Raw genomic sequence first — 24,669 nt, 5'->3', positions numbered from 1 at the left:
CATGACATTCTCCTTTCTATACTATCTGAACTGGGAATTTCTGGAAAAGCTCTTGACTGGTTTGAATCTTACCTTAAAGGGCGTTCTTTCAATGTGTCTTGGCAGGGACAGGTATCTAAGTCTCATGACCTCACCACAGGTGTGCCTCAGGGATCAGTATTAGGACCCTTGCTTTTCTCTATTTACACCACTTCCTTAGATGAGACCATTCGCTCCCAAGGATTTGACTATCACTGTTATGCAGACGACACTCAACATTTTCCTGTCTTTCCCACCTGATGACTGACTGGATCTGCTCCTAGTAATTTTAATTCAATAATCAAGCCTTACATCCCCAACGGCCCACTGCGGTCTTCTGATGAGCGTCTATTATGTCGACCAGTCATAAAAACTAGGTCTAATTCAAGACTCTATTCCTCAGTGGTTCCATATTGGTGGAATGAGTTGCCCAGTGCTCTCCGTTCCTGTGGTAGTTTTGGGTCGTTTAAGAGGGGTCTAAAGACATTCCTATTCAACATGTGCTTAGTTGTTTAAGCGCTTATGTGTTATGGTTTGTATAATATTGTTTTATTTTCATTAGGATGTTAATTAATTTGACATTATTGTTTATTATTGATATTCTCCTTAATGTAGTCTTACCATGTCATTGTTTTTATATTATTGATTAAATGGACATTATTGTTTTATTATTGCCTTTCCCCCCATTTTTATTTTTATTATTTTTATTAGGCTATTGATTGAATTGATATTGTTGTTTATTATTACTATTCTCCTTATTATATTTGACCAACACTCTAATCTGTTCCCTGTTCAATTTTAAATATTATGTTGTTTTGTATATGTGTCTCTTTGGACAAAGGCGTCTGCCAAATCCATAACCATAACCATAACCATAACTACAGCAGAATCAGTTCATGTAGATGCCTGCTATTGATGTAACATAGCTTAACAATGGTGAATGATAATGGGTAAAACTTTATTTGGGTTGGTATAAGCCCAGTAGAGGTAATGTGGCCTATTCCAAAGTTTAAAAGCATTTGTGAGCAGACATAGCGTTAACTTTGAAATCATTGGTCCAGCCTAACCAATCACCAGAAGTGTAAAAGTCCGGCTTCAGAAAGTAAAAGTCCTGCCACATATTTGCTCCTACCATTCATTAAACCAACTTATTCTGGCAAAACTCCTCAGCCAGGAGATGAGCTAATTAGTCAAATCACCTGTGTTAAATGTACATAGAACCAATACATGGTAGGACTTACTTTCTGAAGCCTGACTTTTACACCTCTGCCAATCACATTGATTAGGGATTTCTTACATTACTTCCCACTTCACCTAAACTTTGCAAAATTATTTGTTTTTTAGACTTGATTTAGATTTAGTGTTATTTAGTATAATTTGAATTTTAATACAAAGATTTCTTTATCTTCTACTGTCCTTATTGCTTAGTTGTGTTTTTTGTATTATATACTTTTAATTACTTTTTTCTGCTGTTAGTGAATGTTGTGTGTGATGTCTGTATGCTACTGAGACCTTGAATTTCCCCTTGGGGATCAATAATCTATCTATCTATCTATCTATCTATCTATCACATCAGCAGTCAGGTAACAATGTATGTAGACCTACTTTTGCTGTAAATAAATGTACATTCTTCTGACGACAATTTTTGATGTTTGCAGGCATTGTTACCAAGGTTTTGAGCCGATTCATGGAAAGAAAACAAAAACCAAATCAGAACTTTTTTTATGTTCTGGAACAGGAACATGTATTTGAAATAAAATAATGGTAACTGGTTAATAATGTAACCAGGAGGTAAATATTGTGCTGTGTACCTTATAATTGTTGATCTTAGACGTTAACTTAGGCCTAATTAATGTGTCTATCATGTAAACTAGAACTAAGGTTGTAAATTGCAAGCTAGCTAGCTCTATGTTCTATTTAGCTATTGTACAGTAGGCTGTTTAGTAGCCTAAAACATTTTTGTTGTTGTTTGAAAATAAATGGCCTTGGATAAACAACCAATGTCTTCACTACAGAAAAAGCCTAAATGTATAAAGTTTATGAGTATTAAAAAGGTCAGATTGGATACTCCAATGTGACATTAGCAAAGAGTATAGAGTAAAATATATATAGGCCTATCAATAGGCTAGACATTTTTATGCCATCCGAATATGTCATGTCATAGTAAGTGACAACGGCTGCCTTGCTGTCCCGTTATACGGAATTAATAAACGAGGCAGAGGCAAAGAACTCCTCCACCATTAAGAACCTGATCTACGTCATAGGTGTCCCATTATTCAGAATTATTACACGGCTCTTCAGAGTGCTGCAGAAAGTTCCATTCACATGAATGGGCCTTCCCAACGTTCGGGCCTATGTTAAATCTACATAAATCACCGGCAAAGCATTTAATCACCGCTGTCAATGGCAACGGGTTTTGTGCTTCTGATTAATGTCTTTCATATCACTACGCAAGGACTGGAACTTCATTCAAACGTGAAAGCAGACGGTTGATCAGCTGTGTTCTAAAGAATGTTTGATTCAAGTTCAGCAGCGTCTGTTGTTGCGAACTATTTGTTTCTCAGCAAATGCCACGATGAACGGTAACAAATAGGCTAGGTTATGTAGGCTAAAGTCATATCGTGGGGAGTTTATTATTTCGTTTTGGCAAGTAGCCGTATAATAAGCGGGATAATGTATAGAACGCCGGTCATTACTGTGAAAATAAGTCCCTTCAGGGCGGAACAAGACCCCTCCGCTGCGCGTCGGGGAGGCAAAAGGTTGACCAAAAAGAGAATTTATTTCTCAAAATTAGGGAACTTAAACAGAACTAAACTTAAGCAAACAAAGCACAAGATACCCTAACCACTGTCTCTCACACTGTGACAAAGGGCAAACTTAAATACTAGTGACCAAAACCATAATTAACACAAAGGGGAAATGGCTAAATCAATTAAGACTGTAAAATAATAAAACCATCTCAAAGAAACCCAAATAATTCTATGTGATTAAATAAACTATATTAAATGAAATAAATAAAGAAATACAAAATTATGTAATACAAAACAAGAGACAGAAAATCCCAAATCCAAACTAAACTTCCCCATGACTAGACTAGAAGGTGGACTTGGCTGGAGCGCTCTTAAGACAGCGGAACGTTTGGCTCCGTCTTGACAACCCAATGTTCCACCCGGAGACAACATCGCGACACACCCGGCAAGTTGGCCATACTCGGTCCAGGAATGGTGCGGTCATGGTAAAGCAAACAAACATAAATTAATATAATGATACTTAATGAAAGTGATAATGTAAATAATACTTAACAGAACATAATCAACCAAATGTGTGCACTCATTTTAGTGACCATGTAATGCTAAGAATTTTAATAAAGTTTGAATGTGTAACGAAATCAAATGTGTCGGTTTTAACTGTTTTAACGTGGGCATGTTCGGATGTTTTTGTGATGTAGATGTTGAGATGTTATGTAGGATGTATGTAGTGTATGTATGCGTAATGCAATAATATAAATGCATAAATGTACAAACTTATGTGGAAACAAAAGAAACGTGAGTGAGTGCAACGAGGAGGGGTTACCGACAGGTAGGCTACTAGTGTGAGTGTGAGGATGCGGCTGCGTCCATCACATACTCCCCCCCTTCGGAAACCTCGCTACAGGAGCGGGACAGCTGTGACGTTGGTCTTCCCCGGAATGTGGACAACAGTGAAGCAGTAGGGCTGCAGTGCAAGATACCATCTGGTGATCCGCCCATTGGTGTCCTTCATTCGCATCAACCACTGGAATGCTCGATGGTCAGTCTCCAAGATGAATTGTCTCCCAAGGAGATAATACTTGAAGGAATCCAGGGCCCACTTTATCGCCAATGCCTCCTTCTCCACAGTCGAGTACCGGACCTCCCGCGGCACCAACTTGCGGCTGATGTAGGCTACAGGATGTCGGTCCTCTGGTGGCCCCTGCAGGAGAGCAGCTCCCAGACCCCTCTCAGATGCATCAGTCTGCAAGACAAAAGTCTGTTCAAAGTCAGGACTGCGCAGAACTGAGCTCTTACTCAGGGCCTGGCGGATGTCATTAAAAGCTGTTATGGCCTCCTCCGACCATTGGACTCGATTGGGACACCTTGCACCAACCCGGTCTGTGAGAGGAGCGGCCCTTGCAGAGAAGTGAGGTATAAACCTCTGATAGAACCCAGCCATGCCGATGAAGGACCTCAGCTGCTTCCTACTCTGGGGTAAAGGACAGTTTTCAATGGCTTGTATCTTCTGAAGCTGTGGCTTAACTGTACCGTTGCCAATGGTGAACCCCAGATACTCAGTCTCAGCCTGAGCAAAGACGCACTTCGAGGCATTGATGGTGAGATCTGCAGCTTGAAGACGACCCAGGACTTCTTTCAGATGTTCCCGATGCTCCCTCAAGGTGGCGCTATAGATGACTATATCATCTAAATAGGCAGAAGAGAAGTTAGACAACCCATACAGTACTTCATCCATCATTCTTTGAAATGAGGCTGGGGCCCCATGAAGCCCAAAGGGAGGACAGTAAAGTGGAAGAGACCCCAAGGTGTTCTAAAAGCAGTCAGCTCACAGGACTTCTGGGTGAGTGGTATTTGCCAATATCCCTTACAGAGATCAATAGTTGTTAAATACCTAGACGTTCTATAAGATCGTTGATCCTAGGGGTTGGATATGAATCAAACTTAGACACCAAATTCAAGTAGCAGAAATCAATGCAAAATCTCACACTACCATCCTTCTTTGGAACTAATACCACAGGGTGGCACCATTCACTCTGGGAACGCTCGATGATCCCGGCCGACAGCATGTTGTCCACTTCCTTCTTGAGGGCCCCAAGGAGTCGCTTTGGGGTCCTGTAACTTATGCGTCTTACAACTGCATCAGACTTCAATTCAATTCAACAATGTCATGTTCAACAAGGATGGTTCTACCCGGACTGTCAGAGAAGAGTAGAGGGGTGCACAAGTCTCTCACCTGGGACTGCTGTTCCTCAGAAAGATGCCCCAGATCTAAGGCCACAGGAGCAGACACAGGTAAGTACTGGTCATCCATTTCCTCTTCTTCCTTCTTCCTAATTCGTTTGATCAGCAGCACTTCCCTTCCTTCAGGTCTGGAGACCCACTCTTTAAGGAGATTCACATGCAACACCTTGGTCGACCGGCCTTGCCCTGGAGTTGCGATCTCATAGGTGGTGGGCCCAAGCTTCTTTACCACCTCAAAGGACCCCTGCCACTTCACCAGTAACTTGCTTTCCTGGCTAGGCAGTAACATCAAGACCTTCTGCCCCGGGACGAAACTCCGCTGGCGAGCCGATCGATCATACCACGTCTTTTGCTGCCGTTGTGCTTAATTCAGGTGAGTCTGGGCCAGGGTGCTCATCTTTTCCAGTCTCTCTCTCATATGTAGGACATAGGAAACAACATCAACAGGCACCTCATCTTCCCGACTTCTCTTCCAAAGCTCCTTAAGCAGGGTCAGAGGCCCCCTCACCTCCCTGCCATATAACAACTCAAAAGGAGAAAAGCCAGTGGATGATTGAGGCACCTCCCGATAAGCAAAGAGCAGATATGGCAACCATAGGTCCCAATCAGACCCAGTCTCATTGACAAACTTTCTGAGTATCTTTTTGAGAGTTTGGTTGAATCTTTCGGTTAGCCCATCAGTCTGTGGATGATACGGGGTTGTGCGAAGACTCTTGATGCCCAGCAGATGGTAAACTTGCTTCAACAGGGTGGACATGAAGTTGGTACCTTGATCGGTGAGGATCTCACTTGGAAAACCCACCCTGGAGAACAATTGGACCAGACAAGAGGCCACATACCTTGCCTTCACAGACTTCAGAGGGAACACCTCCAGATACTTTGTTGCGTAGTCCGTAATGACAAGCATAAACCGATAACAAGCTCTACTTTTCTCCACAGGTCCCACGACGTCCATCCCCAGCCACTGAAAAGGGACACTGACGACCGGCAGAGGCTGAAGAGGGGCTCTTGGTGGACCCTTCAATGGAGCACGTTGGCACTGAGGGCAACTTCTGCAAAACTGCAACATCGCCCCCTATCCCTGGCCAAAAGAAATGACGCTTAATGCGTTCTGCAGTCTTGTGCTTCCCAAGATGCCCAGCCCAGGGTATGGAATGACCCAGGGTGAGGACAGTCTCTCGGGCACCCTGAGGGACAACCAACTGCACAGATGGCCCACACTAGCGGTAGAGCACACCTGCTTGCAGAAAATATCTCTCCCCAGTACGTTGGTCAGGCCTAGATGTTCCCTCCTGCTCCTTGGCCTTCAGGAGATGGCCCGCCAGACTCGGATCAGCTTGCTGCATTTCAGCGAGATTCAGAGGCAGCTTAAACCCTAGAGGTGGCTGAGAAAGAGATTCAGGAGACATGCGACTTAAGGTGTAATGGAACTTGTCTTGCCTCTTCTGTCTGCGCGGGTACATCTTCCAAGTCTGCATCATAGAAAGGTAAGGCACTCACCAACAATGTTGACTCTTCGCCACACTTTGCCTGAGACCTGGTCACCACCACACTGCAAGTCTGCTTCTGCTGCAACAGATCAGGGAGGACTGGCAGATCTCGGCCCAACACCACAGAAAAGGGGAGGTTGTCAGCAACACCTACCGTCAGAAGATACATCTGTCCCTGTACCTTCAAACAGACATCAGCAGTAGACAACAGCTTCTCATCGCCATGGACACACCGAATAGGGATGGGGTAGGCACCTTGGACCACATCACGGGACACACCGCTGATGCACCAGTGTTTGATCACTTCCAGAGTCAATAAGTGCCTGAAACTGCATGCCATTCACCTGCACATTGATGGTTTTCGGACTAGGCTTAACTTTCTGTTCCGCTTTTATTATAGGTTTTGAAACACAACACATGTTGCCCTCTTGGGACACATTGGCTTTGTATGGCCTTCTTGCCCACAATGGAAACACACAGGCACCTGACTGGTGGGTCTTGGTGAGGAGGCAGAAGTTTCCCTCAAGGGAGGCTTACCCGGCCCCTGGGGGTACCGCGAGGGATGTTGAACGGGAGGAGGTCTACACGGCTCTCTGGCGGTCCTCCAGTTGTTATACGCCCAGGGCTGGTTCTTCTTCCTTGCTGCCTCGAAAACATCTGCCAGCTCTGCTGCGCCAGCTGCCGTCTCTGGGCTCACGCACCCAGACCTGCAACTCAGGAGATAACATTCGCAGATATTGTTCGAGAATGATAATTTCACCAACCGCTCCTGCAGATTTACCTCTGGGTTGAACCCACTTAACGTAGAGTTCCTTTAACCGGACATACAGCTCTTTCGGACTCTCTTCAGGGCCGACCTCTTGAGAATGGAACCTTTGACGATATGTTTCTGGATTAATGTCATATTTCTGCAGAATGGCAGTCTTGACTCGGTTGTAGTCTAGGGCTTCATCACCATCCATATGGACGTATGCTCCTCTGGTCTTCCCGGTCAGTAATGGTACGAGGTGCAGGGTCCAGTCCTCACGAGGCCACTGGCAAGCCCCAGCAACCCGCTCAAAGGTGATAAGAAAATGTTCAACATCATCTGACTCAGACAACTTCTCCAGCCTAGGCTCAGAAAACCGGTGCCGACCTGTACAGAGACCTCGTGGCAGAGGACGGGGCAGTTCCACCTCTTCTTCAGACTCACAGTCATCGCGCTGTTGGCTCAGTCCACCTAGGGCTCCCCCTAGTGGCTGTGATGGTTGTTGTCGCCCATCAACACTTTTACGCAGCAGCCCGAACTGTTGCTTCAGTGCATCAAACTGTCTGTCCTGCTCAGCCATTTCTTGAAGGTGTCTGACTTCCCGGGCATCCTGGGTTGCGATATGGCTTCGCAAGAGACTGGCAAGATCACTCAAGGTTGGCTCCCCCCGTTCATCAGTGCCATTCCCTGGACTTTCTTCTTCCTCAGCACTGCTTTGATGTTCGAGTCACTCTGTTATCATTGAGCGCTGCATTCCTCTCCCTCTGCCTCCTCGGCTTGACATGATGGAGGATGACGGCACTCACGAAAAAATAAAATGAGAAAGTGGTTGGAAAAAAAAAATATGCCCAACTGCGCCCCTACTGGCAAGATCCCACTGCTGCCACCATATGTGAGGGATTAAGCAGTCGGCATGGGACGCAGAGGCAAAAGGTTGACCAGACTCGGTCCAGGAATGGTGCGGTCATGGTAAAGCAAACAAACATAAATTAATACAATGATACTTAATGAAAGTGATAACGTAAATAATACTTAACAGAACATAATCAACCAAATACGTGCACTCATTTTAGTGACCATGTAATGCTAAGAATTTTAATAAAGTTTGAATGTGTAACGAAATCAAATGTGTCGGTTTTAACTGTTTTAACGTGGGCATGTTCGGATGTTTTTGTGATGTAGATGTTAAGATGTTATGTAGGATGTATGTAGTGTATGTATGCGTAATGCAATAATATAAATGCATAAATGTACAAACTTATGTGTAAACAAAAGAAACGTGAGTGAGTGCAGCGGGGAGGGGTTACCGACAGGTAGGCTACTAGCGTGAGTGTGAGGATGCGGCTGCATCCATCACACCAACTAATAGTGAATTACAATAGTCCAGCTTGGAGATGACTATGGTTTAAACAAGAAGTTGTGTGGAATCTTGTGTCAGATAAGGTCTAATCTTACTAATGTTGTAAAGCATAAACTGACATGATTTTGCAATAGAAGCTACAGGCTCAGAGAAGTTAAGTCGGTCATCAATTACAATGCCCAAGTTACATGCCGATCTAGTTGGGGTCAGTGAAGTTGAGTCAAGCTGGATGTTAATCTGTTGGGGAATAGCTGTTTTATCTGGAAACACCAAAACAATTTAGACGAGATAGCCTTTATATCCATATCCATAGCATAAAGTGCAACAAAAAGAAACATTCTCCAGTGCATCATTACTGTTGATGCTGAAAGGTAAGTGGACCTAGGGCAAATCCTTAGCTATGAACTGATTAATGTCCCTGTACTGTAGCTATTGCAGATAGCGATGGTTATTTGTGAAGTGGAAATAAGTCTATACTCACTCAAGTGCTGTCTAGCAATGTGGAATGTCCAGTAGTAATCACTGCAAAATCTGCTCATATAACACTGGTAATAGATGCTCAAGATCCAGTTATGTCTTTAGGACACCCATCTGACTGTAGCACAGTTAAGAAGTATGCAGGAATGCACATAGATATTGCAACAGATAAATGGTGTAGGCCTATCTGATGATGACCTGAGTGGTTGAAACATACTTATTAAATTACACTGGGGGCAAAGAAGACTATCTTCACTTTTTTCCCTTTGCAACTGTCAAAGAAATCCCATAAACACGGGAAGGCCTAGGGTAGCCTACATCAGATGGCCTAAAGATTAGGCTCTTCTGCATAGCATTAAGTGATTTGCATGCAGTAATTTGAACACTGACCTTGATCTAGCCTACTTTGGCTATTTAAAGGTAATTTATTGCCAAAACACCACACAATATAATTGAGCTATAACAAACAATAAAGGACTTAATCACACACAAACTGCTATTTTACTGACTACAAAAATAATAATTATGTAGGAAGTTTAGACGTTTAAAACCCAGAATTGACCAAAAGTGTACCAAATTCAACACAAATGACTCAATACACTTGGAGGAGGCCTGCATCCTTTCTTTTCCAGATATTTTAGGATTTTGGTATCGTTTCAGTATCGAGTATCAACATATTTATGGCAGGTATTGTATCAAAGTCATAATTTTGGTATTGTGACAACACTCTGAGCCACTCTGTTTTCTAGATGTTGAGGATCGGAGGCTCTACCACCAACAAGTGATGCTGCTCAGTGGCATATTAAAAGAGCTCATTATCAAGCTCTACTGGAGGCAAGCACACATACCAAATCCAGTGTTACTAGAAGTAAAATGTTTTTTACTTGTCGGTTGTTTCTGACGGTAGATGCAGTTCTGCATTAGGCTTATTCCCGCTATCTAAGTTCATATGTACTGTGGGATATTTTCTGAGTTGAAGGTTATCTGTGCAACTTGTTATTGTGATGAAATGCATTAAACACCACATGAGTGACTCACTATGTTATAAAAAATGACGTTAGTCCGCACACTGAGAACTCCTTTTTAAAAAAGATTTGAATCACCACATGTGACGTTTCGGGCTGAATACCCTTCTTCAGACAGACAGACTGTCTGTCTGTCACTTTTATTTGGTTTTAGTGATTACTTTTGAAATCAACCCAATTTAGGGGAAAATAAGCAAATAAGCTATTTTATGTTAAAATGCTGATTATGTGGCTTAGAACTCAGAATTGAGCTTGGTAAACAAAATATTCAGAATCAGCACCCTCAAATTAGGTAAGAAGGATGGTTTACCAACTTTTCCTCAAATTTGCCGTCAGAAGGGAAGCTGCTCTCCCTCTATTAAATCTGATTTGAAACAAATCGGTGTTTTTTTGTTTGCTTTAGGTAACCTACCTGCAAAGGTGAGGCAGGCTTGTTGTTGCTAAGCAGTGAGTAGGAGCCAACACGTGATTTGCGCTTCAGCTTTCTCTTGTTACTAGACAGATGTCTTCTTGATCTGTCACCCTTGAAGAAAAGAAATGGCATATTTCACAATCACTCACTTTGTAGCTTTACAGATAGATGCCTTCTCTTTACATGTAGCATATTTACTAATTGTTCATCTTACCTGTATGAGTATGTTGGGGATGCCTTTCACTGAAATAGCTCCAGTTTGGCTTAGGTTGCTTTCCCTTTTCAGCCGAGTCTGACAGACAAGGATTGCATATGAATAAGAATCATAGCACATTTTCTTTCAAAACATGATGTGTTTTCATGATATTTCATTTTGCCTTTGTAAATATTTTTAGCAAAGTATATTATTATTATTATTATTATTATTATTATTAATGTCCATTTCCAGCCATTGTGTTGGTAGATGTACAATGTTCCTGTAGTGTATTGACGCTGTTGCCAGTTAACTTGCTCAGTGACAAGTCTGTGCCAGTGCTAATTGTGTCAGCCGCTTCACTTGTGTTGTGTGTTGCACTTTCCCCTCCCCCTCCCCGCTTCACCTATATAAAAGAAAGCAAACTATAAAAGAAACAAGCTAATTTTAAAATGTGCGTAACTGCTCTTTGTAAACAAGTAGGAGTGTTTCTGCCTACTATGGAAGGCCTAAGAATCCATTCTTGTGTGGGTTGTGGCATGCCTGTGCTTCCAGAAGATGACCAAGATGAGTGTGTATTATATTTTGGCCATCAACATGCATTATTCTAGTCCAGTCTAGTCTAGTGGAAATTAAATGTTTATAATGCCTGCACACACCAGAGAGGCCCATTACCTCTCCACTCTAATGCAAGAAGGCGCTGGAGGTAATACTGCCAGTGAGCTTAATTGTGCCTCTCTTCTCTTATGAAGGAGCAGACAGAGACAACAGGCCGTTCGTTGGCATCTTCCTGGGTTGCAAGATGCCATCTTTGGCTCTCTCAGCTCCAATGAGTGGACTGGGAGTGTTTACTTAAGAGTGCTGGTAGAGCCCTCAGCTGTGTTTGGACCACATTCGGGTGCTCTGTTGCAGCACTCATGGGCAACCGCCACACTACACAATTTGTGTCAGGGTTTCTCACTAGAAGTGTCGAGGGGCCTCAGGCATCTAAGAGTGCCTGCGACCCAGCCAACATCGAGGCTGGAGGCCCGAGCATGGAAGCCGGGGGACCTTAGACAGGTTCCCTTAGGCTCCCTGTGTCACGCTCGGGGATTGAACCCGGGCCTCTGGATTCAAGTACTGACTCTTTACCTAATGAGCTATCAGCAGTTGGGTTGACTCAAGTGCAGAGACTATGTAGACAATAACTCTTCTTTATTCCAACATGAAGCTTATATTCCAAAACACACAGGAGATCACAAAATCCAACAAAGGAGAGAAAAATCCAAACAGAGGCAACTTTGCAACGATACTTTAACAAAGTTCAGTTTTTCCACAAAGTGGAGATTTAGTCCAAACAGTATTCCATACAGGGGCAATCCAAGAGAATAATCCAAGACACAGTTCGAAAGTCCGAAAGTCCAAAAGTACCAGAGTGACGCAAACAGAGTTCAATAGCAAGGCTAGGCAATGTAACAAAGCAATGTCAAACAAAGACTAAGCAAAGGGCATGGCAGGAGCAGAGCTTAAATACCACATGGTCAGGTCACATGACAGAGATAACAGGACACAGGTGAAATGAATAACATAGAATTAAGGCTAACAAAGCATGTGTTAAAACAAATGACCACCAGAGGCCGCCAAATAGTCCCAAAACCATGACACCCTGTTTCCTATAGAATTGATTTTAAGGTCATGTTAATTACTTACAAAGCTTCCAATGTTTTTAATTGTAACCAAAGTGCTCCACAAGCAAAGTGGAGAAGCTGCTTTTAACCATTATGCACCAAAGCTATGGAACACCATGCCTCTGTACATCAAGCAGGCGAGCTCAGTGGATATCTTTAAAAGACCTGAAAACATACCTATATAATGAGAGCTTTTAGTTAACTCATCTTATCTTGTAGACTACTTTTTCAGATTATTCTACATTTGACTGCTGTTATTAGAGCTGCAGCCAGCCAGAAGCAGATGGGCTCCCCCTATTAAGTCGGGTTCTGCTCAAGGTTTCTTCCAGGAATATGGGAGATTTTCCTTGCCACTGTTGTCATATGGCATGCTTGGGTTAAGGCTGCCAGTTTTCTGGTCGCTGTGTTCCTTAAACATCTGTATATAAATTCATATAATCACAACAATTACTAAGGACATGACTGCTGTATTTCTGACAGTGGTGAGTAGAGTACTGAAAATCTATACTCAAGTACAAGTACAATTACAATTACTTCCTTCAAAATCTACTTGAGTAAAAGTAAATATTCCAATTGGACAAACCTACTCGAGTAAATAAAAGCAAAAAATTACTTTGTTATTAAGTTACTCAAATTACAAGTTACTTTTCATTTTTGTATTGATGTGCTTGGATCAGTGAAAAAGATATAACAGGCCCTATTTCGGTGATCTAAAACACATGGTCACTGGTGAATAGCTTAAATACATTTAGGGGTTTGTCCAGTCCACACTCGGGGTGGTTTTGTTATCAAACATCAGGCACCTGGTGCAAAAAGGCGGCTCTTATGTTTCTTAATCAGTCACGGGTGTGTTTTCGGCATAACATCCTTTAAACAAATCAGAATGACACCTGTATATTGATAGTCAGTGGCGCATTTGAAGGAATCAAATTGAAACACAACTGCCAAAGAAAAACAAACCAGGCTGACAGAGGGAGAGAGAGAGAGAGAGAGAGAGAGGGAGAATGGTAGAGGGGGAGAGGAAAAGAAGAGAGACAATAACAATATAGGCCATCAAACAAATTTACACTAAACATGTAATTTAACTTCAGCTCTGTGGATATGACAAAAGGCAAAAGCATTGTAGGAACACAACTACCAATATGAAACACTAACCAGGCTGGCGGGCCAAGCTACCAATCATTACATTTTGGTTAAGCAATGTACAAAATCCCATACAATAATTGCTGCATTTATTCAGCAATTTACATTCTGTCAACCCTTCCTGAAACATACATTCTACTAGTTATACCAGGGTCTCCAACCTTTTAGGGAATGAGGGTTACCTGAAGGATCCAAAATCATAGGGCTACTCATTTGAAACAAACAGACCCTCACTCCTTTTTTGCGAGGGTGATCCTCCTAAATAGTAGACCTATGTGATTTTTACATTTAAGTTATCAATATTATGTAGGCCTATGAGCCTTTATATATGAAGCAACTGTATTTTCATCTGATTCTTCAATACTTCGATATCAATATGCAACACTGCAAACGTTTTTGTTCAGTTTGTTCAATTCAAAGTTTCCATGGAGAAACGAAAAAAGCAATCTTTAATGAAATTAATAATGTAAATTACAAATAGCATGCCCACCATTAATAATTCAGAGGTTGTTTAAGTTCTGATTTCAGTGGACAATTCGGTTGTAACATTTCAATAGCAATCATCAACACCAGACTATAACTTATGAAGACACCTTTTATAGTCTTCTATATATAGTTTATAGCCACAGAACTTTTGCAGAGATATGCTTGCATTGGCTACACCAGATGAGCAAGCTAATAGCCAATATCAAGTTAATATTACAGATGTATGGTCTACAATTAAATATCTATTTAAAAAATCCACAATGGAGGATGTTTAAGAGCGTGATCTGCAGGCGACTTGTTGGCTATTTTCAGAAAGTGCGCTGCGGGCGCCGTAAAGGCATCCCGCAGGCTACATGGTGCCCAGGGGCACAGTTTTTGGAGACCCCTGAGTTATGTCAATGAAGGCCCAATGGGAAATGTAATTGAGTAAAGAGTAGAATTCTAGTTCAAATATTTACTTGAGTAAGAGTAAAATTATAGCCTTAAAAAAGGAATGTGGAAAGTACTTTTTTCTCATTTGTGTTACTTGTAACACGTTACTACCCACCACTGATTTCTGAAATATTTCTGATATTGCTTGGTATGTTGATAAAAAAGAGGAATGACTGAACTTGCAGGAAATTGTTGGTATATTGTGGGGGTTCGCAACAAGGGCTTGTGGTTTGTAGGATTGTTAGCAAAGCCTATTTACTACCGCAACAACTTGCTGCATTAGCCTCAAAATGTATAATTATTATTATAGGAACGTCACCTATTACCAACCGTCCTGTATTTCTGACCTCTTACGTGTATGTGTCACTTAATATTCATTTCTATACAAACCAAGACGACGGATTCCTAAAGAAACACAAGCACCCACACCATAAGTGTATCTAAATTAGCTACAGTATGTACCAAAAATTACATATTACCGTGAATCGAAGAGCTGTAAACAGTGTTGTAAGGGTACATTCAGACTTAATGCCTTTTTCAGATAAAAGAAGTTATGCAGACCATTTTTTCAGTTTGAAAAAATATCTGCCAGCGTTCTTGTTCCAAAAAGCAGCCGGAAGCGTTTTTTTGCGAGACAAAGCGACTAACGTTACGTGTGGATACAAAATATCGCGGAAGAAAAAATTGGGGTTGGCTATTGCTTTTGGTATGTTATGGTAAAGTTGTGAAGTCATGTCTCGACCGGTGTTCTGTCACCTTCTCCATTTTTTACTTGTTGTCATGGGAAACCACAGGTCTTGGTAATCCGCTTGTAATTAGTCAGCTGTAAAAAAGACAGCATGACGTATGGCGTTTTTCCGCTAGAAGTTGAATATTTCTCAACTTCTGAGCTGCAGAAAAAGACGGTTGCGGTCACGTTTTAAAAGAAGCCGACGACGCTTAGTCTGAACGTACCCTAAGGCTGTGTTTACAAATCCGCTTGGAGCTCCAGTGGAATTTTGATTTGCGGCAAGAATTTTCGGCCGTGAGTAAGGTTGGAAATAGGTACCCACCAGCCCAGCACTCCAAGCGTAGTAATCAAAATCTGATATTTCAGGCAGTAAAAGCCCCGGTAAGAACCAAACTAGATTTTGTTCAAATCTACACACCTATGGTTACTGAAAAATGTAAGGTTCATTTATCAAATGTTATTTTGAAGTATTAAAACATATTGTTGTTTTAGAATTTTCGAACAAAAGGGTTGGTAATTGGTGGTTTTACGATACTATTTTCTTCTGTATTATTGTGTTAAATGTTTCAAATGTTGCACTTTGAGCTGCATTCTGTGTATGAAAGGTGCTATACAAATAAAGCTTATTATTAAAGTTTTTGGATTTAAACATGGAAACAATTGTATCACAGCTTGCTAGGGTAAGCTTATGGTTGGTTTGGCAGGTTATAATGATAAGTAAGCGTGAAAGTATATTAGGTGGGAAATATTTTAGGTGCGCCAGGCTGACGATTGGGTGTCTCAGCTATGCTGCATAAACGGTCAATACAAGTTTTTAATTGTTAACCCATTGTCTTGTTGACCATGTTAGCTTATGTCAAGCTATTATCGTAGATGATGAATGGTCACTGTGTTTTTTTTAACCTTAAGCCTGTCTTTGTTCATGTTGATGTTGAGTTTGACTTGTGACTTTGCCTCTCATTTTACGTGATTGATGATTGATGAAGTGAACATCAATGGACAGTGTTAGCTAACACTCTTATGCCTAATGTAGTGAGTGTTCAAGCTACTTAAATAAAGTATGAATTTTTCATGCTTTGTTTCGATGCATTTTAAATGACAGTTGGTGGCGACAATGTAGGCCTACAATGTTGAAAACGTCAGCCACAACATAATGACATCACTTATTTTCCAACCCAGCCCTCAGCCCCCCTCGCATGAAACATCTTCCAGCGCACCTGCACCCCTGGTTACTCGGTCTGGTGCACCTTACAACTCGGAATTGTAGTTGAGAACGTCAGTTATAATGGCCCACGTATTAATTAAATGTTGGGAACCCATTTCACCCCATCGGTCACAATTGTGACCGAAAAAAAAAAATGTACTTATAAGCCTCTAAAACTGTAACTGGGGAATATCCCAATACTCTTTCAGTAAATATTGAAACAATAGAGTGTTTCAATGAAATGTGTGCAGTGTCAAATGTTTTGAGTAAATTGTCACATGACCTGTTTACTTCCTGGTTGCACCTTGAGAAGAGGATGATGGCCTCACAGCTCCCAAATAAAAGGTTTTTAAATGTGTGTCTTTTAAATGTGTGCACAGACCACATACACTAACTCTCACAACTACATGCAGACACACACGCATGCACAGACATACACATTCAGGGTTCTATTTTAACGAGCCGAAGCTCCTGGTAAATAAACAATGTTTACATATTTTTCATATTTATTATTGCCATTGGTCTCAGTGTTCATATCAGTTTGAAAAGTCCTGTCAGAATACCTTTATTTGAACAAAAAAGCAATTTGAGCAACCTTTAATTGAGTATACGAACTCACTTTTTCATCTACTTTTCTACATTTAAAAAAAATAATAATTATTGATTACTTCAAAGGGTTGCTAATAACACATGATTTGCATATTTGCATGTCTGGGAAAAATTTGGGCTTAAATGGGTTAACCGGGCTCGGGCTCATAATTACAGTTAATGTGTCGGGCCGGGTCGGGTTGGGCACAACGTGCACGGGCTCGTGTAGGGTCGGGCTTGATTTTCTGGGCCCGATCTACTCAAAGCGGCAACAGCTGACGTTCCTAACCCTGCTCACAAGTGCCACCTGATGGTTGTTTGGGTCATTGCAGCTTCACTGGGGAAATCTAAATAAAAGACGAGTGCTTCACGCGTGAAGCCGGACAATTCCAAGTGGTACCCAATGTACGTGAGGTGAGTTTAATTGCTAGGACAGCTGCTTGATGACTAGGGTCTAACTAGGGTCTAACTCGTGCCATGGCAGCACTTTTACCCTCTAGTTCCATATAATATTTTCCTTGCGCACATAGTGCAGAAACATGCTCCTGGTTGCCGGAGTTTTTGACACCAACTTCCAAAGGGCTTTTCGTCTCTACCCACCTTATCTATCCAAGACCAATGCCATTTATTCTTTATACCTTTATCCTTATACCTTTACTAGTTTGGTGTCCCCTGGCTTAATAAAGTTGCACTCTATGACTTTGGCTACGTTTTGCATTGCCAGTGTGGGAAACACATTCGTAGTGTATGGGAAACACAAAAGAAATTTACACGTGAGAACATGCAAACGCGAACCTGATTTTTCCCCCTGCATACACGTCGGTACGCCGGAAATCCGACGTGGCGCCGGAGCGTTATCAGGCCTGAAAACAACGTTTATCCTGCAGAGGAGTTACTTATATCTCGTGACAGTGCGTCTTCAGCTGTGCTCCATACGTGTCTCTCGCCTCTCCCCTAATCACTTTTGCAAATGATGGTGAATAACTACTCATCATGAGATGTACAGTATTTCGTAATATCTTTATTCTAACTATGTTTCCCGTTGTAATCGTGCAATTTGTAATGTTTTGCATGGACGTGCGCTGGTGCGCATTCAGGGATGATATGATGCATTGTGCACCCGCCAACATGACTGTTGACAATGCACTCTTAAAATAACATATAAACAACTCGCCATAGACTTCTGACCTGGTTTCTCTTGGTCAGTGGCGTAATGCGTTTTAGGTGGTGTACAATAGCGATTTTTAGACAATGCGCTAGGCCACTCCCTAGGTTGTTAATTACCACACCCCTGGGCGCATTGTTTAAAAAATAGACGTGCAAAATAAGAAAATAAACTTTGCGCCGGATGGAAAACGAGTTTTATGCCTTGCGCCAGGGTGCAAAATAGTGGCCTATATCTTAATGTCTGATGTGGAAGAGTCGTCCAAAGCTGAAAACCAGGTCTCTGTGGGCTCACAGGCTGAGGAGGATTTTCTCGATGGAAGGGATCCTGATCTAGCCTGGGTGTTCCCATGCTGCCTTGCGCACGATTTGATTCACGCTGCTAAGGCAGCCTGGAGACCATGGAGCAAATTTTCGCCTGAGATAGGGAACCAATCACAGAACAGGGGGGAAAGCAAAACGATGATGAGCTATGCAAAGAAGTCAAACTCCTCTTAAATGAAGTCAAATGATTTTACGAGAAAGCACTTAGTAAGTCTCTTTATACTGAAAACATACCAACAAGAATTTTTTTTTATCTTGATATAAGATTAATAACGCTTGGTTAGATTTGATTAGATAAGCAGTTTTTGCAGTGTATTTTGTAAGACATCTTAGGATTTTTGTTCAGTCATTTGAATATTATTGGGGTAAGTGTTGCTTTTTTCAGGCTATGTTGTAACCCCTTGTCAGTCAATAGTGAAAGTAATTAGTTAAGTGTAAGACTTTGTTTTGTTGTTGCCTATCGAGACCATGGTGAAGTTTCAGGTTGGATATTTGACTGGTTGAAACCGGTCAAATTAACTTCACCGCGGTGCCAATTAGTTCAAATAAAAGGCGAGTGCAGATGAATGTAGGCTATACTCTATTTGTCACACACACATTTTAGTAAAGCAAGGTTAAGTGGAATCTTGGTGTTGCATACATGGTCTCATCTGCAAGCAGATTCCTCCTGCAGAGATGTGCTCATATGCATCATGCACTCGTTGCTCTTAAAGGCAATGATAGATGTCACTCTTATTGGTTTAATGGATTTTACACCCAAAACACACCCATGACTAACAACAACCGTTTTGAACAATCCGCCTAGCCCCTGGTGAACTTATCACACCGTCAAGATAGCAATTTTGGATCATCAAGATAGGGCCCAGAGTTACATAAGCAGTTTTTACAGTGATGTGGCCCTGCAAATGTCCAAACCATAGCCTGGGTGTTTCCATGCTGCCTTGCGCGCGATTTGATTCACGCTGCTATGGCAGCCTGGAGACCATGGAGCAAATTTTCGCCTGAGATAGGGAACCAATCACAGAACAGGTGGGAAAGCATAAGGATGATGAGGTATGCACAGACGCATTTGATAGACATCCGTGGCACCCAATAAACGGATCTGGGCATTTTTTTCAAATACGAGAAAATTAACGTTTGGTTCCCAGACCACGTCTCATTGAGAAGTGGTGGCGCTAGCCAGGCTATCCAAACCATGCTCTGTGATCACCTTCCGTTACAAGCTGTTTTATCATTGTTCAGCAGAGGACACTGTAGCAAAGCTGCTGAACATTTAATCATGCTCGTATGCCTTGATTGCCTTGCTCTAATTGTTGGTCTCGACTTTAGGCCTACCTACACACTGAGCTCCGCTGTCCAGTGGTGGAATGTAACGAAGTACAAATACTTCGTTACTGTACTTAATTTTCTGTAACTGTAATTTTCCACGTATTTGTACTTTACTTAAGTAGAATTTATAGTGCATACTTTTGACTTTTACAGCAATTATCTGTACTTTTACTCTGCTACATTTCTACAACACCATCGTTCCTTTTTACGATACATTTTATGATCAGTTTTTTTTCTCTCTGACAAACACGTTTGTTTTACCAGGGGGCGGGGTTGCTACCAAAGATTCTGGAGCGCTACGTGCCCAGCTTCTAAATCTTTGAAACATAAGCTTAGTCTAGACCAGGCAAAGCGTGAGCTTGTAGCCATCTGCATTCGGTAGGCTATATTCACCAGACCCATGGCTACACTGGACATGCAACTGTGTTCTGTGCCTTTCTCTGTTTGTTATCTGCAGCGTTAGGGCCTCCTCTCCGATGAGATTGCTATCCGCAGATCAGCGAAGTTACAGGCTATGCCCATGCTTCTGTCACACGTCTGATAATTTGCGGCACAAATGAATGGTAGACTATTATAGAACCGCTGGCCGAAAAAAACTTAACATTTTCCAGATTAGGAAATATTTCTTAATTGTGTGTGATCAAATAAAGAGGCATAGCCTACAATTGGGGTAATGTGAGCGCTCATTCAATGTCTATGTGCGTCTGCGCAAGTGAAACTGAACCTAATCATAAAGACGCCTTTCTCAGCATTTTTTCTGTTCAATCAGCAGAATTGGCATTACGATCCACCCGACGTTTCCCTTGTCTACCCGTTAAACTTTAGGCTCTCGTGTTTTGCTTAATGATATTTTCCTCAGCAGATCACCCTATAGATAACCAGAATTAGTCTCTAGAATTGTAGGTCAGAATGTAAACTGGGCCACAGATGGTAGGCTAAGCACAATTGCATTAGCTTAAAACTATCTAGTCGAGTAGGCTATAACCTAAAACTAGCTTAATTAAAATGCCACAGCCCATACAGATTTTTTTTTAGAATATAGATATTAAGAGAATAAATCATTATGCAAATACTTTTACTTTTAATACTTAAAGTACATTTAAAAACAGGTACTTTTTACTTTTACTTAAGTAGGGTTGTCATTGTGGTACTTTTACTAAAGTAAATATTGATCTGTGTACTTTTACTTAAGTACTGAGTTTCAATACTTCCTCCACCACTGCTGCTGTCACATATCTGCACTGAGAACTGTCTTATCATTGTTCAGTAGGTGACCTGGTGTTTTGATTAAAGCACACACTTTTGTTTAATCGCAAACTGTATAACCCTATACATATACATAAGCTTTATTTGTATAGCACCTTTCATACACAGAATGCAGCTCAAATTGCTTTACATTTGGAGCATGTAACACAATAGTAGAGATTTAGGCTACTGGAGAGGTTTTCTTCAGGGTTTCCCTTTCATCTTTTCTTTTTGGGAGATTTTAATTTCTACATTTTGTTTTCCTCTGGCACCTAGGCTACCTTTATGTAAAAAAACTGAAGTAAAAGCAAAATTTGTAATGTTTATTGTGCCCTTTATTTTGTTGGGAAAAGCTCTTGCAACGGTGATTTCTACAATTTCTTTGTTCTTTTGTATTTTTATTTCACCTACTGAAATGATCTAAAGCAACAGGAAGCCTTGTTGTAAACTGGATTACCCTCTGTTTTAATAAAATGTAACATTTTATTATTATTATTATTATTATTATCATTATTATTATTTTATTTGGATAAATGTGTCATAACATAAACATGGAACAAAATGGAAAAAGATAATTAACTATTAATTTCTACCAAGCACAAGAGTTCATTTAAACTTAAGAAATTGCTTTACAATAGACTCTGGTATGATACATTTAATACATTTATTTATTCATTCACATCACTTTTCACCAAGAGGCCTGAAAATACCTAATAAGTCTTATTTTTTTAGACTTCCAACAGAGACAAATTGGGATTAGGATTTTTCATAATCTAAATATAGTATAAATATTCTATTTGCTATTCTACAGCATAGCCTTTAGGGCTTGAAGCTTGGCATGAAGCAATTGTGACGCATTCGTAGAAACATTTAATGGAATTTTCCATCCTCCTGCACGTCACATGTGTCTTCTTCACAACAGAGAAACTACAACATTGCAAAACAATAAATTCTCAACAGTATAATTAGCTATAATTTATATCACAGAATCAGAATTTATATCAAAGTTAACACTTTGCCATGTACATTTGGTTAATGTCCACTGAGCCATGATATAAACAACTAATTTCAACGCAGAAGTGGCATAACCAGAGACTTAATAATACCATTAAACAACTAATAAAGGCCTCTTACTTGTGACATGATATCCTGATCTTTGGTGCCATCCCTGTTCACATCTACGCAGTTCTGCCCATCTGCAAGTAGGCAGCCTTGCAAGCAGAACAAACAGATCCAGATTGCAACTTCCATACTGTAGCTTTGAGTGTCTGTGTGATCACAGCAACCAGGAATCCATTTTATACCCACAGCTTAATGGAAACCAGATGGGGAAGTACCATGCAATGGCAAACTCAGCTACTCATAACAAAACCAGTAGTTTACATGACTCAAACTATATGAAGAAAACTCCATGTATACACATACTCAGTGGAAATGTACAGTATATAAGGAGGCTAAAATGTGTTATGTATTATGTATATACTAGTCTACAATCCAAGGCTGTCTTTAACTGCGTATATAAAGTCTCTTCATGCCAGAAAACTGTGGTTCTTTTCAGCCATGTCAGAGAGCATTCTCCCTTTTGTAAAACCACCAAAAACCACAGACAAAAGAGAAAAATAGAATGAGCAAAAGAATTTCTGAACAGTAAAATAAATAATCCATGCCTTTAAATCTAACCATTCCAACACTTGTGTTTGTCTTTTTTGTTGCTTGATATGATACAGCAGCCTATGTACCGAAACTCATGGAATTCTTGAAATGTTTCTGTTACAGCCTTATTGGTATCGTATTTACATAGACACACCCTATGTGTTTCTACTTTTTCTCATCATTTCAGGCCAAGCAAGTATGCCAAACTAGAGAATGTAATTCCTGGGAATTACGAGTGCATGAAAATGGAAAAATGGCTGCTGAATAAAATATTGTTGAATATTGTTTAAAATCTAATCCAAGTAAAAAGATGGAGGTCAGATAGAGAAAAGAGTTTGGTGGGGAGTTGTAGTTGATGACAACTGACAGTTGGAATAGTTGAACATTTAAAAAGTTTGATAGTTTAAATGGTTAAATTATTTAACCCTTATTATACGGCTCTTCACAATGCAAGTAGAATGCTCCATTGACTTGAATGGGATTTCCGAAAGTTCTAGCGGTCATTATTTCTTGGGAAAGGACCTCTGAAAACAAGAATGACCGCTGTCAATGGCAACGGAGTTTGTGCTTGGAACTTCATTCAAAAGTGACAGTTGATCAGCTGTGTTCTAAAGAATGTTTGATTCAAGTTCAGCGTGTGTTGCGAACTATTTGTTTCTCAGCAAAAGCCACGACGAAACGGTAACAAATAAGTGTAAAGAGACATATCATGGAGTTTCTTTTTCGTTTTGGCAAGTAGTATAATAAAGCGGGATAATGTATAGAACGCCCGGTCATCATGGGAAAATAAGTCCCTTCAGAAGCGAAACAAGACCCCCCTCTGGCGGCGTCGAGTCGGTTAAGCCCTGTCGGGACTTATTTTCCCCATAATGACCGGTGTTCTATACATTATCCCTTACTTAAAGGTGTAGGTTTTTGAACATTCTAAGTTCCGCAACAATTGAAGGTTCTAAAATTCTATGTTGAATTCAATGAACCCAGATATTCTTTAGAACGTTAATTTCTCAACATTCCTTTAACCCTTAAAGGAGTACCGTTACACCGGTGTGACGGGAATGTTGGGAAATTAACATTCTATTATTAACTTATTAACATTCTATTATTAAATTAACTGACATTGAATTTATGTACAAAATCGAGACGGGAGATTCTTTAGAAAACGCAATTGCAACCACCCCATAAGTGTATCTAAATTATAGCTATATAAAACTAGATGTACCGCATAGCGGTCCAAAATATGACCGCCGAACAGTCCTCTACATCCGTTCCGCGAAAATAAATCACACTTCAATTTGTCTCCATATTTTACTCCATCCCCCACTCTTGAAACTTTTGTGTATGCTTGTTTGGCATGCCTGAGTGTGTGTGTGCGGCTGCACAGAAAGTAGCCTACTGGTGCTGAAAAGGTGAATAGATTGTAGAATAGCCAAAGAAGATGTAGCATTGTTATAAAACCTTTAAAATCTCTAAACAATCACAAGTAGGGCAGTTCATCACAGTTCATCCATTGCAACTGGATTGATGAAAGGTCACTTACACCCGTAGGCTACATTGTATTTGGGAAAAGCAAAAGGTATCAGCATAATTATTTATTTATTTATTTATTTATTTATTTATTTATTTATTTATAAACAAAAACATCTCTGTCAGTTCCATGCCGTTTTCAACAGCTATCAAAAACAAAGGTCATTTTTGGATGGATGGATTTTTTGTGAATGTTTCTTCTTCTACATAAGATTTTAGTCATCTTTAGTTCATGTAATACTTTATTGTCTATGCACAAATTAAGTAACAGTAGTCTGAAACGTTATTGTTAATGCACAAATTAAGTAACAGTAGTCTGAAACGAAATGCTGTTTTACATCTAACCAGTGGTGCAAATAACTGACATGTCCAAATGGGCTTTGATGAAATGCGTCGCTAGACTGTTCATACACATTTTTTAACAGGGCCAAAGTTGAAGAGCTGTTGTCCGTTATTGTTAAATGCA

At 40.7% G+C, this 24,669-nt stretch overlaps 1 protein-coding gene across 1 annotated transcript in view; it reads right to left on the bottom strand.

Moving 5' to 3' along the window:
* si:dkey-12l12.1 overlaps positions 1-22,291 on the bottom strand; it is a 70,345-nt gene extending 48,054 nt beyond the window's left edge. Inside the window, exons 1-3 of the mRNA XM_048266576.1 lie at positions 22,161-22,291; positions 10,736-10,813; positions 10,522-10,632 (exon numbers count right to left, since the gene is read on the bottom strand). Coding sequence (XP_048122533.1) covers positions 10,522-10,632; positions 10,736-10,813; positions 22,161-22,277 — 306 coding nt within the window. The 5' untranslated portion in view covers positions 22,278-22,291. The remainder of the gene's footprint in view (positions 1-10,521; positions 10,633-10,735; positions 10,814-22,160) is intronic.
* Between the last annotated feature and the right edge of the window lie 2,378 nt (positions 22,292-24,669).

The sequence above is a fragment of the Alosa alosa genome, chromosome 16, assembly GCF_017589495.1.
Source record: "Alosa alosa isolate M-15738 ecotype Scorff River chromosome 16, AALO_Geno_1.1, whole genome shotgun sequence".
NCBI classification, from domain to species: Eukaryota; Metazoa; Chordata; class Actinopteri; order Clupeiformes; family Clupeidae; genus Alosa; species Alosa alosa.
Note: the sequence above shows the minus strand (reverse complement) of the source record. Positions and strands in the feature narration are given on the sequence as shown.